General features: G+C 69.3%; 5 protein-coding genes across 10 annotated transcripts in view; 1 reads left to right on the forward strand and 4 right to left on the reverse strand.

Annotated features, from left to right (window-relative positions):
* ATP8B2 (ATPase phospholipid transporting 8B2) overlaps nucleotides 1-15,745 on the forward strand; it is a 103,012-nt gene that overhangs the window by 68,638 nt on the left and 18,629 nt on the right. The window lies entirely within an intron of this gene.
* LOC133223967 (phosphomevalonate kinase-like) lies at nucleotides 285-3,778 on the reverse strand. 2 transcript variants are annotated; one of them, XM_061375140.1, is made up of 9 exons: nucleotides 3,575-3,778; nucleotides 3,467-3,490; nucleotides 3,307-3,380; nucleotides 3,093-3,218; nucleotides 2,127-3,013; nucleotides 1,153-1,216; nucleotides 881-1,033; nucleotides 678-807; nucleotides 285-502 (listed from the first exon to the last, which is right to left on the reverse strand). In XM_061375140.1, exons 1-9 carry the CDS (start codon nucleotides 3,633-3,635, stop codon nucleotides 366-368), a joined length of 1,656 nt encoding a protein of 551 aa, XP_061231124.1. In that variant the 5' UTR covers nucleotides 3,636-3,778; the 3' UTR covers nucleotides 285-365. The 2 variants fall into 2 exon arrangements, with proteins under 2 accessions (XP_061231124.1, XP_061231125.1); XM_061375141.1 differs by lacking the exons at nucleotides 2,127-3,013; nucleotides 3,093-3,218; nucleotides 3,307-3,380; nucleotides 3,467-3,490; nucleotides 3,575-3,778 and adding an exon at nucleotides 1,490-1,598.
* On the reverse strand, nucleotides 5,127-6,825 carry PYGO2 (pygopus family PHD finger 2). Its single transcript, XM_061375200.1, has 3 exons — nucleotides 6,647-6,825; nucleotides 6,509-6,558; nucleotides 5,127-6,435 (listed from the first exon to the last, which is right to left on the reverse strand). Exons 1-3 carry the CDS (start codon nucleotides 6,768-6,770, stop codon nucleotides 5,347-5,349), a joined length of 1,263 nt encoding a protein of 420 aa, XP_061231184.1. The 5' UTR covers nucleotides 6,771-6,825; the 3' UTR covers nucleotides 5,127-5,346.
* KRTCAP2 (keratinocyte associated protein 2) overlaps nucleotides 5,990-15,745 on the reverse strand; it is a 78,090-nt gene continuing 68,334 nt past the window's right edge. The window contains exon 6 of the mRNA XM_061375221.1: nucleotides 5,990-6,004. The gene's annotated coding sequence lies outside the window, so the exon portion shown is untranslated. The remainder of the gene's footprint in view (nucleotides 6,005-15,745) is intronic.
* SHC1 (SHC adaptor protein 1) lies at nucleotides 7,175-15,724 on the reverse strand. Of its 5 annotated transcripts, XM_061375286.1 has the most exons (14): nucleotides 15,525-15,566; nucleotides 14,131-14,212; nucleotides 11,019-11,180; nucleotides 10,830-10,900; nucleotides 10,553-10,616; nucleotides 10,319-10,438; nucleotides 9,884-9,937; nucleotides 9,738-9,789; nucleotides 9,166-9,292; nucleotides 8,913-9,081; nucleotides 8,703-8,760; nucleotides 8,437-8,604; nucleotides 8,101-8,363; nucleotides 7,175-7,911 (listed from the first exon to the last, which is right to left on the reverse strand). In XM_061375286.1, exons 1-14 carry the CDS (start codon nucleotides 15,533-15,535, stop codon nucleotides 7,783-7,785), a joined length of 1,530 nt encoding a protein of 509 aa, XP_061231270.1. In that variant the 5' UTR covers nucleotides 15,536-15,566; the 3' UTR covers nucleotides 7,175-7,782. The 5 variants fall into 5 exon arrangements, with proteins under 5 accessions (XP_061231270.1, XP_061231272.1, XP_061231271.1 ...); XM_061375288.1 differs by lacking the exons at nucleotides 14,131-14,212; nucleotides 15,525-15,566 and adding an exon at nucleotides 15,630-15,724; XM_061375287.1 differs by lacking the exon at nucleotides 14,131-14,212 and having other exon boundaries at nucleotides 15,525-15,600.

Raw genomic sequence — 15,745 nt, forward strand, 5'->3', positions numbered from 1 at the left:
CTCAGGACCCCCCCGGCCCTGCCCAGCTGCTGCAAGAGAGGAGCAGGTATTAGGGCGGGAGCCGTCTGCTTGGGAAACGGATAATCCGCAGGGAATTGGCTGCTGGAAGCCTATTAAAATACACCACAAAGCGCCCAGCTGGTGACCCCCCCATTAATTAAACTGCACCTCTGCCCTTACTCCACAAAGCTGGGGGGGGGCACCCCGAGGGGCATCACCTGTGTCCCCAGCCCCACGTGAACACCCTTCCCAAGGGAAGTGAGACGGAGCCGGGTGGCATCAGCTCTTGGTGTCAGAGCTTTACTTCCAGCGCAGGCACGAGGGGGGATCTGGGGCTCCCCCCAGCACCGGGAGAGAGGCCACAGCTACAGGCGGCTGCGGAGCGCCTGCAGGAGCGTCTCCAGCTGCTGGTCCAGGGACAGCTCATCCCCATCGTTGGTGATCACCCAGTCGAAGCTCAGTCCTTGGTCCAGGCCACACTCGGACTCGGCGTCATCCACCCCTGGGGAAGAGCAGAGCCCAGGTGAGGCCCCAACCCCGGCCAGGCCCTGTCCATCCCCTGCCACAGCCTCAGCCCATGGAGCTGGGGGGCTTCACCTGAACCCTCCAGCTCCCACAGCCAGGGGCCAGGGGCAGATCCATCTATGGGGCAGCCCTGGGTTCAGCACCACACTCACCAGCAACGAAGACCCAGTTCCTCCTCTTCCTTGTCTCCTCGGTGGCCACCACCCGCACGGTCTGCACCACGTCACCATAGACATCCCGGAACCACTCCACGTCCGAGAGGCGCCGCGTGTCGCTCACCACCTTTGAGGGGCTCTGTCAGCGCCCGTCCCAGAGCCTCCACATCCCACGTGCCCCCGTGTCCCTCCCGGCTCACCCACACCGGCTGCGCCGCTCCCTCCACTGCTGCCCTGCAGAAGAAGCCGGGGTCGGCGCGGCGCTTCTCCTCGCCCCAGCGGATCATGTCCTGCCGGAACGCCTCCTTGTAGGCGCTGGCGTCCAGGAGCCGCTGGAAGTCCAGGCCATGCTCCTGCAGGGATACGGGGTCAGGGGGCACGGCACATGCCATGGTGCGGCACGGCATGGTCTGGCTCAGAGCAGGACTGCACAGCTCAGCACGGCTCAGCCAAGTGCATCCTGGCACCGTACCTTGGCATACTGCTCCTTGAGGGGTCCGGAGAGGCGCAGCACGGTGCAGACATCGGGGCCCAGTCTGTGGGAGAGGAGTCAAGAGGCACCGGCACTGGGCACGGTACCTGCCCCGACACACCGGTACTGACCCACCCCCCGGTACCTGCCCCGGTACCGACCCACCCCCGGTACTAGCCCCGGTACCTACCCGCCCCTGGTACCAGCCCCATCACCCGGTACCGACCCGCCCCCGGTACCAGCCCCATCACCCGGCACCGACCCGCCCCCGGTACCAGCGGCCCCGCCCCCAGGTCCCAGCCCCACCTCCCGGTACCTCCCCCCCATCCCCCGGTACCGGCCCCGTAGCTCTTCGGCCACAAAATCCTTCCCCGATTTCCTCTTCCCGCTCAGCAGCAGCACCACGCGCGGAGCCGCCATCCGCGCCCCGGCCACGCACCCCCCCCCCCCCGGAGGAGAGTCCGATGGTACGGCCCGAGGAGGGCGGGGCGGGGCGCCGCTGACTCCGCCCCTCCGGCGGCGCGCCCGCATCACGGCGCCCCCTGCAGGGCGGGCGGGCACAGGGAGCACCCCAAAACCTGCCCTGGCCCCCCCCGCACCGCTACCCCCTTTCCCCAGCGCCCCCTTCCCTCCCCGCTCCCCATTTCCCCCCGCACGCCGTTTCCCCCGCAGCAGGCACGGCTCTGCCCAGCGGTGACTTTATTGCGTGGCAGCAGCATCAATCTCACTGTGTCTTGTTGGGGACCCGGCCTCTATGGGGTGCAATGGCAGCCCCCCCAAAACAGCCCGTGGAGACCCCTTCACGGGGCTGCTGGGCCAAGGCTGCTATGGGGCAGCCACCCCGGCTCTACCCTGCGGTGCCAGGGGGTCTCCACCCTCGCTCCTTCCCACCGGTGCTGCAAGAGAAAGGGGGGGCTGTGAAGGGGAGCAAGGGCTGAGCCCCGCGCTCCCCCCCCGGTCCCGCTGCCCCTCACCTGCGGTAGTGGCTAAGCACAAACTCCTCGAAGCCATCGGCCGCATCCTCGTCGCCCCGCTCGCGCCGCGCCACCGCCTCCAGCATCTCCTCCACCTCCTCCACGAACTCGGTGAAGCGCAGGCGGTCGTGGGCAAAGGCCCCATCGGGTCCGAAGGCCCCATCCAGCTGCGCCGCCACCCCCCCAAAGTGCCGCCCCCAGCCCAGCCGCCCCATGAACCCCTCCAGCAACCGCAGGAACTGGCTCTTCTGCACCGGCTCCAACGCAGCCCCCAGCACCTCCAGGCCCTCCTTGCGGGCGCATTCAGCCACCCCAACGCAGCCCTGGGGTGCCCGGTACCGGCTGAAGGGGGGCCCCTGTGATGGCTTCCCCCAGGCTTTGCCCTGCTTGTGCTCCCGGGGGAACTGCCCGTCCTTGCCGTGCCCATAGGGTTTGCTGTGCCCCCTCCTCTCGCGCTCGCTGGCACCGTGCCGCTTGTGCCGCTTGCTCTCCTTCTTCTCTGCCTTGAACGGCTTCTTCCAGGGCCCCCCCGCCTCCAGCTCCCGGCCCAGGCGCTGCTCCAGGGCGCTCAGCTCCGCCGCCAGCGCCTCGAGCCCCCCAGCGCCTCGTGCCCGCTCCAGGGCCGCCGCCAGCTCCCTCCGCACCGACGCCAACCGCGGGCCCTCGCGCCGAGCTGCATCCCCACTGGGGCCCGGGGGCTGCTCCGGTGCCGCAGCCCCCCGCAGGTGCTGCAGCTCAGCCCGGGCCTGCCGCAGCGCGGCCGCTTCCCGCTCCAGCGCCGCCCGGAGCCGCGCGTTCTCTGCCTCCAGGCTCTGCCGCTGCGCCCCGGCCGCCGCCGCTTTGCCCTCGCTCTTGTGCAGCAGCACCTGCAGCTCGTCCTTGTGGGCCTGGGGGGCAGCGGGGCCGTGAGCGAGGTGGGATGGGAGCAGCAGCACCGGGGCGCGGCACCGGCTCCCCAAGGCCCACCTGCAGCTCTGCCTGCATGAGTCGGATCTCCTGGTTCTCCTTGGCCAGCTTGTCCAGGAGCAGGCTCAGGGACTGCGCGCTCTGCGGGTCCCTGGCACCCGACGGTGGCAGCTTCTTCTGCGAGGCCTGGGGGAGAGGAAGGACGGAGCCAGGGGTGCCGCCTGCCCCTGGTCAGCTCGGGGGGGGCTCAGCTCCGCTGCGGGCTCCTCCTTACATTGCTGTCAATGGGCAGCAGCGGCTCCTGCTCCCCGGCTGCCACATCCCGGTTCACCACGTGCTCCGTGGGGTCTGGGGAGTGGAACCAGACAGGAAGGAGGCATCGAACCACAGCCACATGCATGCTGCCGTGTGCCCACATCCTGCCCAGCACCCACCATCTGCTGGGTCGTAGATGCCACCTGGGGACAAGAAGGGATGATGAGGGGGATGCAGGGCCCCAACCCTGCCCCAGGGCCCCCATCCTGCCCCAGGACCCCACTCACCGCACGCAATCAGCAGCCCCACGGCCACCAGCGCCACAGCCCCCAGCAGGTACTTGCTCATGCTGAGCCCGTCCTCATCCCCAGTGCCTGGAGTCCCCCGGTACAGGGCTGGCACTGGAGGGGGTGACCCAGGACGGGGCTCGTGGCCCCGCCGTTGCCGCAGCCCCTCCACGTCATCATCGCTGCTGGTGCAGGTCCCTTCCTCCACTGGTGGCTCTGGGGAGGGACGGGCACCTGCAGGGAGGGGCTGCCCCCCAGCATGGCTCCCCCTGCCCGGCCCCTGCAGGGCCTGACCGGCAGCGGGGGGCTCAGCCCCGGCATCGGGCTCAGCACCGGGCTCTTCCTGCTCGTCACCACCGGGCTCTGCGGAGCCAGCCCGAGGGGGCTCGGCCCCGGGCTCCTGGTGCCTCTCCGGGTGCTGCGGGGTCCCACGTTCCCCCGGCAGGAACCCAGGCTCCAGGTCCCCGCTCGGTCCAAGCCCCGCGGGGACGGGGGAAACGGCTGCGGCCTCGACGGCCACTGACGGAGGATTGAGAGAGCGGCGGCGAGCGCCGGCCCCACGCTGCTGCCTGCCTGTGACGGGGTCCCGGCTGCCTTCATCCTCCTCCTCCTCCTCCTCCAGCTCCAGCTCCAGCTCCGGACCCAGCGTCTCCACGGGCAGCCCCTGCGAAAAGGGGGGTGACGGCACCTTCGGTCCCGGCCCCTCTCCCCCCGTGCCCGCAGCCCGGCCCTCACCTCGCTGCGCACCGGCTCCCGGCTGCTGCTCTCCGAGTCCCGGGGCTCTGGTTTCTCCGCCATGGGCCCGGCCCGGAGCCACCTGCAGGGAGACGGGCAGAGGGACGCGACCCGACCCGGATCGGACCGGACTGGACAGCGCCGGTGCTCGCAGGCAGCCACCCCCCCACCCCGGGCCCCCTCCACCGGCAGCAGCTGCTCCATTTATACCCGTGGTTTCTATCACACGGGTATTTATAGCCGCGTGATGCCGCCGGGCAGGTGGATGGGGGACACCGGACCCGGCCTGGGGGGGGGACACAGGGCCCGGCGCGGGGGCACCGAGCCCCGCGGGGAGGCGGCGGTACCGGGTGGGAACGGGTGTACCGGGTACAGGGGCAGCCCCCGCCACCACTCAGGGACCCGGAACCGGCCCGTGGGGCTCCGAACCCCCCCGTGGACACCACCCCCACTTCACAAACCCCCCCCCCCCAAGCCGGTTCCCGTTGGAGCCGCGGCCCCGCTCCCGGCTCCGTGCCCAGGGGTGATGCTGATGGGGAGGGGGGGGGGGCGGTACCTGGTGCCGCGATCCCGCCGGTAACTTTCTCCGGTGCCGGTCACCGCCCTCGGGAAGGGGCTTGCACGTGACGCCAGCGGCCAATGGGATGGCGGCGGGGCGGGGCGCGTGAGGCCCCCCCCGCCGGTACCGGACACCGCCCCCATTTCCCGCCCCCCGCCCCCCCCCGCGGCGGGCACGAAGCGAGACACAGACACGCGCGATTGAGAGGTTTATGGCGACGGTACAAAAGTTTCCATTAAACGGGATAACGGGGGGGGGGGGGGGCACCGGGGCCATCCCGAGCAGCGGGGAGAGGAAGAGAGCACCGGGACTGCCCTGAGCACATAACGGGGCCATCGGAGCCCCCCCTTCCCCAGCAAAGGGCTGGTGATGACACAGCCGGTACCGAGCCGGTGCCTGGCCCTGTCTCTCCAGTCAGAGATGGTGCCGGAACCGGGGTCAGTCTGTGGCCGGTGGCGGGGAGGGTCAGGGGGGCGGCTCAGCCGTCGTTGGCAGCCACCAGCTGTCCCAGGCCCTCCCGCACGTACACGGACTGGATCTCCTTGGTCTTGAGGCAGAAGTCGCAGGCCCAGACAGCCGAGGCCTCGGTGGTGAGCAGCCCGTAGGCGTTCTCCGTCATCCCGGTGCACTCCCGGTGGAACCACTTCTGGCACGAGGCCTCGCACAGGATGGCGTCCTGGTCGTCGTTGACCTCGTTGCGGCAGGCCCCGCACGGGTACACCAGCCCCGGCGGCGGCTGATGGCCCGAGCCCCCCGCTGCCTTCCCCGGCGGGGGCGGAGGGAGGCTGTTGGTCTCGGGGGTGCCGGCGCCGCGCCCGGCGCTGCCGGGGGTGAAACCGGGCTGGGCCCCGTTGACGGCGGCGGGAGAGCCCGAGTGCTGCTCCGGGGCGAAGGCGCCGGGAGGGGGGTTCAGGCTCTTGCCCCCCTCCTCGCCGCCGGGTGCGAAGCTGGGGTCAGCCCCGGGGAAGGGGCTGGCGGTGGGGGGCAGCGGGGGCCCGCCCTGCCCGGGCCGCTGCAGGGGCGATTGTCCGAAGAGGCCGCCGGGCTGCCCGAAGCGCTGCCCCACGGCCGGGCCCCCGGGGGGCGGGTTCAGCGCCGGGCCGGGGCCCAGGTCCCCCCGCGGGGGCTGCCCCAGCGTCGGGGAGATCATGGGCCCGAAGCTGCCGACCGGCCCCTGCAGCAGCGGCGCCCCGGGCGGGCTGAAGCTCGGCCCCAGCGGCTGCCCGAAGGGCTGCCCCGGGAAGCCCACGGCGCCCGGCTGCCCATAGCCGGGGCCCTGCGGGGCCATGCTGAAGGCCGGGCCCATCTGCCCGGGGGCGAAGGGCGGGGGCTGGCGCCGCAGGGGCTGGGGGCCGCCGCCGCCGTACCCGGGGGGCACCTGCGGGGCCATCCCGCCCTGGACGCGGAAGCCGCCGAAGGGGACGGGGCTGCCGAGGAAGGAGGCGGCGGCGGCTGCGCCCGCTTTGGGCGCCGCGAAGTCGTCCTCGAAGGGGTTGGAGGCCACCAGGTGGTCAACCATGGGGGTGGGCGGCGGCGCGAACTCCGAGAGGTGCGAATAGGCGGGGCCCTGCGGCGGGAGGCGGCGGCGCTCAGCGCGGCCCCGCTCCCAGCCGCGGCCCCGCTGCCGGCCCGTGCCCTACCTGCGTGTTGGATTTGCGCCGCTTCTTCTCGGGGCTCTTCATCTGCAGCCCTGCGGGGACAAGCGGGGCCGCGTCAGCCGGTGCCGGCCCCCCCCCCGTCCTCACGCCCGGTCCCGGTCCCGGTCCGCCCGCGCTCACCTGCCTTCCCCTGCTTGCGGCCGGGCCCGCCGGCGGCGGCGCTGCCCGCGGGGTGCGGGGGCCCCGGGGGGGGCGGCGGGGCCGGGACGCCTCCCTCCAGCTTCTCCGCGTGCGGGGCCGCCATGGCCCTCACCGCCGCCACCGCGCCATGGCCCCGCCGCCGCCACCCGCAACCGGGGCCCGCGCGGAGCCAATCACAGCACGAGGGGCGCGGCAGAGCCAATCAATCACCGCGAGGAAGGGCGGAGCGGTCCGGCAGAACCAATCACCGCTCAGGAGGGCGGTGCGCAGCCAATCACAGCGCGGCCCAAGCGCAGCGCGATGCTGAGAGGGGGCCCGCAATGGGATGAACCATGTACATAGGCCCGCAGGGGGGGGGAAGCGCACCAACACCAGCGCTGGGCGTGACGAACAACGTCAGCGCCGGTGGGGGGGAGCGGAGCGGACCACGGGGAAGGCGCGGGGGGAGCCATGTGCCGCTGGCTGCGCGACGCCGCGGCCGGTGCCGCCGTGACACCAGGCACAGCCTAGAGAAATACCAACTTTAATACCGAGCGCCGGTTCCTTTGGTAGAGCAGGGCCCGGGGCAGGGCTGCGCTTTGGCTTGGGGAGGAACACCATGCATGGGGGGGGCCCTCCCGCCACCCCCCGGCTGCCGGGGCACATCCCAGGAAGGAGCACGGTGGGGCTGGGAGCACGGGGAGGGGGGGGGGGCTCCATCCCCAGCCCCCCACCATTGCATAAGAGTGTGGGACCTGCGGGTCAAGGCACAGAGTTAACACGTAAAGTGACCGGGTACAGTCAGAACGGGGCTGGGGGGGGGCTGTGCCCCCCTCTGCACCCCGGGGGCTCAGCTCCGCCATTCCCATGCCCATGCCATTGGGTGTGAGCGGCCGTGGCCCAGCAGCGGGGCCAGGCTGTGGCAGGAACTGAGCTGCTGTGTGAAGGCTGGAGCTAGGGGGCACAGCAGGGCTTTGGCAACAAGAGACCCCCCTTTGGCCACACCGGCAGCTCGCACCCCACCAGCGGGGACAGGCCCCGGCCGTGTCCATGCTCAGTCCCGGCAGAGCACCCGGCTCAGAGTCCAAGGGTGCCGTGGGTAGGGAGCAGGGCCGGGGGGATGCGCCCCGGGGCACTCAGAGTCTCCTCTCCACAGGCTGCTGCAGGCACATCTCGCTGCCGGCTGAGATGATGGGCAGGTGATTGTCCATGTGGTAGCTGATGAGGTGGCTGACGCTCTCGAAGCGATGGTCTTTTGTCCGCACCTTGGGGGCCAGGGGAGGGACACTCAGGAGGCTGCTGCTGCCAACAGGAGGCCCAAGGAGCCCCCAAACAGCCCCAGGCCCCCTCCAGCCCCCAAACCAACCCAGAGGCATCCCCCGGGAGCCCTCGAGGCTCTTGAAACCCCCCAAAACGGTGCCAAGCTCCATCCCTGGGGCGCTGCATGGACTCACCACTCCCTCGGGGTCGACGAGCAGCAGATGCTTGGGCTGCCCACCCTGCAGGCCGGTCAGCACGTACTGCCCCGGCGTGGTGGTGCTCTCCCGCACCAGGAAGTCTCCGTTCACCTTCAGCAGCTTCTCGGCCTCCTTGCGGTTCATCTTCCCATGGTACCAGGGCTCTCGTCTCAGCTGCTCCTCCATGGAGGCCACCACTTGGGCAGGGGGTAGCCCCACGGGCACGGACGGGGGCACACGCAGGGCATCTTCAAAAGGCTCTGCAGGGAGAGAGGAGCTGGGGTGGGACCACGGCCAAACCCACTGCCCCCCCCCAAGCCCCGCACTACTCACTCATGTCAAAGAGGTCTCTCTGAGTGCTACCGTTGGCTGTCGCAGGGGTGCTGGCAGCCGATGCTTGCCGGGCCTTGTCCATGTTCTGCACGTTGACATAAGATGGGTCATCAAACAGGTCCGTGCGGCCGGATGCACCCACCGGAGCCGGGTATTTCTCTCTCCCTCCTGCCAAGAACACTGTGGTGAGCAGGGCTCCAGCCCCAAACCCAGCACCCACTGTGTGCAGGCAGGCAGATGGGGACCAGCCGCAGCCATCCCGTTACCTTGGGCAGGAGCATGCTGCTTCTGGGGGTCGTACTCCCCGCTGGCCTGGCCGACGGGCTGCAGTGAGAGGTGGAGGTGAGGCCCCCCTGCACTGCCCACCCCGTCCAGGCACCCCCTGGGATAGAGGTGCTGGGGAGACACACACCACAGGGTCCCTGCATCGCCCTTGGACCATGCAACTCCCCACAGGGCCATGCCCAGAGCCTTACCAGTGTGGCCCCCAAGTGATTGGGGGTCTGAGCAGCCCCGTCTCGCAGCCGCATATCCACGACCCCCCCAATGGGAGGCTCCTTGCCAGGGAAATCGTTGTAGTACTGGTGATCGGGGGCTGGCTCCTCCTCTTCCTCATCCCAGGCAGATCCATCAAACCCAGCCATCCTGGGGGGGGGGGGAGTCATGGCCCAGGTGAGCAGCTGACACCCCCCTCCAAAGCCAGGCAGCCTCCCCCTCCACTGCCCTTACCTGTCGTGGGGTGTCACCAGCTTCGGGGGGTTCTTCAGGTACTGCTTGAAGCGCAGCTCAAAGGCCTGCCCAATGGTGCTGATCACATCCTGCGCCAAGCCCTCGGGGCACTCCAGGATATGGCAGGCTGCAACAGACATGACAAATGAGATCTGACGTCCGAGGCTTGCTTCTTAGAGCAGCTCCAGTGCCTGGAGAGGCTGCAGGAAACCTGGAGAGGGGCTTGGGACAAGGGCCTGCAGGGACAGGGCAAGGGGAATGGCTTGAACCTGCCCGAGGGGAGACTGAGCTGAGCTCTTAGGCAGAAGCTCTTCCCTGTGAGGGTGGTGGGGAACTGGAACAGGTTGAACGGAGAAGCTGTGGCTGCCCCATCCCTGGCAGTGCTCAAGGCCAGGCTGGAGCACCCTGCTCTAGTGGAAGGTGTCCTGAGATGAACCTGAGATGGTTCAGCTTTAAGGTCCTTTCAACCCAACCCATTCTATGGTTCTAAGTCCTCCCCTCCTTGAGCCTGCCCTGCGCAGGGGCCCGGTGCCACCCTGAGCTGAGCCTCAACGCCCCCAGAGCAGCCTCACCTCGCTGATTGACGGGGTCTTTGGCAACGTAGGCGACGTACTCGGCCGTGTCCTGTGGGTGAGACACCAGGGGTGAGGCGGGTGCAGGGAGGCACCGAGCCGCAGCCTGGGGCAGGGCACACGCGATGGGGACCCCCTGTACTCACCGGGTCTCCCCCAGAAGCGAAGGAGATGGACTGCATGTGGTGGTTGGCAATGATCTGCAAGGCAGAGAGGGTGTTGGACACAGCCAGGAGCGCCTCTGTGGCACCTCCTGCTCCTCCCAGTACACACTCCTCCCAGTACACGCTCCTCCACACTGTGCTGTTCTGAGCCACAGGCCACCAGGAGAAGGTTTGGGGCACCAGCAGGGCCACAGGGAGCGGGATCAAAACCAACTGGCCCCAGGCCGGGGGACTTTGGTCCCTCAGCCTCTGGGGCATCGCCCCAACCTCTTTGCCTCCAGGGTCTGGGGGGGGAGATGGGCACCCAGCAGCTCACAGCCCACCAAGACATCTCCTAAGAGGCTGGGGACATCCCCTGTCCCTCAGCAGGACTCCTGCACACCTGAAGACCCTGGCACAATTCCCCCCTGCTCTCACCTGCTTGCAGTCGGACGCCATGAGGTTGAGGCTGCTGGTGGAGATGGTCAGGGTGATGGGCATGCCAGCAAACTTCAGGTTGCTCTTGCCCAGGATGGAGTTGAGGGAGCGGCCGCAGGGCTGGGGACAAAGAGCAGTATGGGGAGGGGGTACCCATGCCCCCCAGGCAGAGATGGGCACCTCATCCTCAGCACTGATGCTGCTGAACCCCCCCCCCCCCCAGCCCAGCCTCACCTTCCTCCTCCTCACAGCTCCCTTGGCACCGGGCACGGCCTCGCACACCAGCCCAATGGCCTCCCTGCAGGGAGCGAGCAAGATGTCAATCCCCCCCCCAACCACGGGACCAGCACAGCACACAAGGGACAGGGTGACAAACAGGGCTCTCCAAGCCGGGGAAGTACATTGGTGTGAATCTGACGTGGCTGCTGCAGGCAGCCCAGCCCCCCAAAAAGCCCCACACAGGTGTTTGCATGGGGCTCATACCCCCCCCCCCCAAAGAGGCAGAGCTCACCTGGTGACCTGCGTCCTGGTGTTGAAATCCAAAGCCCTCATGGACTGCAGGACTTCCACACAGCCCATATACTGGGGGAGAGAGCAGGGTCAGCCTGAGCACCCCAGGAACCCCACTGCCCACCCCCAAGGAACATGCCAGGAGGTGCCCAGATCCCCACCATCACCCCCCCCAGTCCCCAGCACTCACACGGACGTGGTAGGAGACCCCGGGGCCCATGACTTTGTCATCGGGGTGCAGCCAGCCACGGGTGGGTTTATTGACGAAGCTGCCATGCCGGGTCCATTCGTCCCCTCCGAGCTGGCCGCCTTCCACCCGCGTCTTCTTCCCGCAGCTCAGCTTGTTCATATCCTGGGAACAGACAGCAACAGGTCCCGCTGAGCCGGCGCTGGCGTTGACCCCCGGTGCCGGTGCTGGTGCCGGGGGCTCCCCGGGGCTGCCGCTGCCGGAGGAGCCGCGCAGGCTGAGCAGGTTGGCGGGGTTGGAGAGCTTCAGGTTGGCCATTTTGGGGAAGAAGGAGCAGAGCGTGGTGGGGCTGTCCTCAGACTCGGGAGACAGCTCCCCGAGAGACGCCGCGGGGCACAGGGAGGAGGAGGACAAGGAGCCAGACAGCGACCGTGTGCCCGGGAAGGGCTCCACCGGGGAGCCCGGGACCGCCACGGTCTCCTCCAGCGAGGAGACGGACTCGTTCCGCAGGTGGCTGTATTTGCTCTTCTGCAGGAGATCCATGCTGAGCGCGGGGCGCCGGCCCGGCCCGGCCCACCCGGAGCAGCCGCTCGGGGCTCACGGGCGCCCCATGGAGGGTCCCGACGCAGAAGCTGCCCCCAGGCACAAGCCTCGGTCGAGCTCCGTGCCGGGGCTGCGCCAGCCCCGCATGGCCGGCAGCGAGAGCCGACCCCGGGGCTGCTCGGCTCCGTGCCGGCGCAGCCGATCGATCCCGAGCGGCGTCAGCAAAGGATGTGCGGATCCGGATGGACGGAGCGCAACCCCCGCTGCGGCGCGGAGGAAACGGGGCTGTGGCGGCGGCCCGGGGGGGCTCAGCACGCTCGGCCCCCAGCCCGGAGCTCCTCAAGCCCCACGGCCCCGCGTTGCCCCGCCGCAAATCCCATTGTCTTGAGGCGGGGCTGGCTGCAGCCCCTCGGCCCGGTCCCGCGCTGCTGCCCCGCTAAGAGGAAATCAGAAGCATGAATATTTAACGCCCTGAGACAAGGCAGCCTCAGAGCGCATCCAAGCCCGGCCCAGCCCCGCTGCGAGCACCGGCCAGGAGCGAACAAGGTCCTTCTGTGGTGGCCAAAGCCACGCAACCCACGTGCCGGCAGCGGGCGGGCGCCGTTGGCTCTGCCGGGGGAGCAGCCGCGATGCTGAGGTGCCAGCGGCGCTCGCAGCCGGCGGGGATGCAGGGACAGCGATCCTCGGGCAGCAGGAGGATGCGCAAGGAGCAGGATACAGGTGGGCTCAGCGCGGGCGGGAGAGGCGGCTGCTGCTGCCCGCAGGCCGGCGGGCGCGGGGCTGAGCGGCCGCCGCCGCTGCTCGGAAGGGCCGTGCTGACTCACGGGCAGGGGCTGCAGCGCAGGAGGGGCTGGCGGTGAGGGGAGGGGACCCTGCGCCTATCTGGAGCGGAAAAATCAAGGTCACAGGCGGAGCCAGCGGGAGGGAGCGAGCGGGGAGCAAACGGCGGCCCCTTGCAGCGCGGGGAGCCCCCAGCAGCGGGTGCGGGGGTCGGGGGCACCCGCTCCCCCCTTCCCAACGCACCGGCGGCACCATCAATGCGTATGAGCCTTCCCCAGGGGGCAAAAGCTCTCTCCTTCCTTCTCCTTCTCCCTGCTTCCACCTCACATGGCTGAAGCAGGGATTTCAACCCCTCTGACCCACCACTGGCAGGGGCCTTGCTGAGCACCAGCCACAGCGCCAACCCCGGGTCAATCCAGCCCAAGGGAAGGGCTCTCCCCGCTTGGACCCGGCTGCCGGCCCCACTTCCCGAGCTCTGGCACCGCGCCGTGGGGAGAGGGAAACGAAGCCAGGACCGAGCTGGAAACAGGCTCCAGCCCGGTGCGAGGGGCCGCGGCTCACGCCGGTGGGTTCATCACCCTCCCGGTGCTGCAGCGCCGCGACGCCAGCCCCACCTCAGCCGCCCCTGGTGTCGGGAGCCCGCAGTGCCGTCCTCCAACGAGCTCGTCCCCGCCGGGGGCCCCCGTGCTTTGACCTTCCCGTGGCCACGGCACTAAAGAAAAGCAGGAAGCCGGGGCCAGGGAGCCAGGAAGCCGCCAGCCCCGCGAGGGGCAGCCGCAGCCCCCTGCTGCCGGGGGGGAGCCACCGAGGGCCCGGGCACCGGCGGATGTGGGGCCAGGATCCCTTGGCACGGCAGCAGCAGCTCCGTGAGCACAAGCGCTTCCCCAGGGAATTGCAAAGGGGATGGGGGGGATTCCTCAGGCACTTCCCACCAGCTCAGTGCCTGGCCAGACAATGGGCTCGAAGCAGCCATCCCGATACCCCCGGAGCCACACACAGGCCTCTGCTTCTCCAAGATGGAATCATTTCTGAGTGTACCAGAACTTCCCGAGGCCACTCAGTCCCTGTCACCCCACCAGCTTGCACTGGGCCCTCACAAGATGTATTGCTGCTCTCAGGCCTCGGAGAGACAAGGAACAGCCACCATAGCCCGTTCCTGGGCATCCAAGAGCCCTTTCCAGCAGGCTCAGAGCACAGAAGACAGAGGCCACAAAACAAAGGCCCTGCCTGAAGATGCAGCAGTGAGCCCCATCCAGCAGGCAGCTGCCCTTCCCCTCGCCACGCACAGGACAGGCAGAGGGATGAGGGTTACTTTTGGGTGCCTGGGGCTGGGACTTCACATGCACCCTGAGGCGAGGAGCAGAGAGGGGACGCTCGAGGCTGTGCTCCCGGGCGCTGGCCCTACATCCTCCCAGGAAACACAAAGTGGGAGCTGAGTCACAGACCTGGAATACACCAGTGGTTTGGCAAGAAGCTGCAGCGAGGAGCAGGCAGCCGTGCGCAGGCTGCTGCTGCACGTACACACCTTGCCGGGGGCAAGAGACCCTCTTGGTCGAACAATGGTGCCATCCCCAAGCCTCCAGGGCAGGGAGGAAACACAAAAACACCACTCCAATCACAAGAGCATCATATGGCACCTACGTGTTCCTTGCCAACACCTCTCTGCTGCTGAGAAGAGGGGCCAGGACATGCCAGCGGAGATGTGAGGAGGAGGCTGAGGCCCTGCCAGCAAGGAGAGAGGGGAGGCAGGATCCACCACCGAAGCCACCTCTTCCTCCACCGCGGTCCTTACCACGTACTCCATCGCCGCGGAGGGCAGGGCAGGCCCCGGGCAGGGAACAGAAGTGCACAGCCCCTCTCGTGTGGCATCCGACCTGCGGTTCAGGGACAAACAGGGAGTTAGCCAGCCCTGCCCTGCTGGCCCTTGCACTGAGGCAAACCCTGCTCTTCCTCCTCCTCACTGACCGCAGGGCTGCAGCACTGCCACCAAGGGACAAGAGATCCAGGGAAGCCTCCTGCTTCCCATCTGAGCAGGGACGGAGCTGGGATGTGCTGGGAAGGCGCATGAGGCCTGACTCTGCTCAGACCTTGCCCACAGCAGCAAATGGAAATGGGGGTTGGAGCCAACCCCCAAAATCAGCACAGAGCGGCCACACGCACACAAGGAGAGCAAAGGCAGCCCGGGATGGGGGGGGCAGAGCTGCCCCTTCCTGCCACCACCTTGGCTGGCACCACAAGGACATGCAGAGGCCCCTGCAATGCAGCCCCCTCATCTCAAGGGAGCAGTGGAGAAGAAAGTCACAGGAAGAGGCTCCGAGGGGGGAGCCAGGAAGGGCAGGAAGCTCTGCAAGGGAAAAACAAGGCAAGCAAAGCAGGAGCAGCTCCAGAACCCCTGCTCTTCCCACCCCCAGTGCCCGGCCAAGGCCAAGCAGCCCAGGGCAGCAACGTGATTTACTTCCTTGCAGCAATCATGGCCTTATCTGGGGCCTGCACCGGAGCCCGCACAGGAGCTAACACAATTACTGCGATAAGGAGGGCCCTGCTTGGCAAGTGCAGCAGCGCAGGTTGGCAGCACCGCGCCAGACCCCTTTGGTGGTGACGAGGCCGTTCGGACACAGGGGGCCAAGGCTGGCAGGGCCCAGGACACGCGTTGGCACAACCCGCAGCCAGGGAGCTCCGCAGCTCAACCGGAGCAGCAGGAACAGCCTGTAACGGACACGACACGCTGCGGGGACGGGGGCAAAGACCCGCAACGGGGAGCGTCCACCCCGGTCGGCATCACCCGGGGCTGCCCCGCGGCTTGTCCCTACGGAGCACAGACAGGGCTTGAGGGCGCGGCTCCCTTGGAAACGGGCCGGCGCCCTGTCCCCGCTGAGGCCGTGCTCTGGGGCCCCGGCAGCGACGCCCAAGCTGCCCCTGCACACCTTGCACAGGGCGATCCCAGCCGGAGCGCAGCTACAGGCCCCGGGTGCGCACCGCAACCGCCGCCCCGGGAGCGGGCACCGGAGCGAACCGAGACCTGGACACAACCGAGCGGCCGGCACGGGGGAGGCCCCGCGGGGCAGCGAGCGGCGAGGACCCGGCCCCACGGCCCGGCCGCTCCCGCGGGGGCTGCGCAGGCCGCGCCAATCCCGCCGCGGTCCCTGGCGGCGGCTCCCCCCGCCCGGGCCGGCCCTCAGCGCTCACCGGGGCACCATGGGTCTCCCGCCGGCCTCCTCCGGTCCCGGCGGCGCCCGCACAGCTGCCCCCAGACCCCGCACCGCCCCGCGCCGCGCCGCGCCAGCAACTCACTTCCGGCCCGCACCCTCCAGCACGGCCTCACCGCGCCCCCCTCCACGTGATCCGGCTCTTCCAATAGCGCGCCGGGTTGGCCCCCGCGGGCGAGCGGCGCCCTGCGCGCGGCAGCC

The sequence above is a fragment of the Neopsephotus bourkii genome, unplaced genomic scaffold (assembly GCF_033783945.1).
Source record: "Neopsephotus bourkii isolate Nb327-2 ecotype Australia unplaced genomic scaffold, CSIRO-AGI_Nbou_v1 NB_1660, whole genome shotgun sequence".
In the NCBI taxonomy this organism is placed as follows: domain Eukaryota; kingdom Metazoa; phylum Chordata; class Aves; order Psittaciformes; family Psittacidae; genus Neopsephotus; species Neopsephotus bourkii.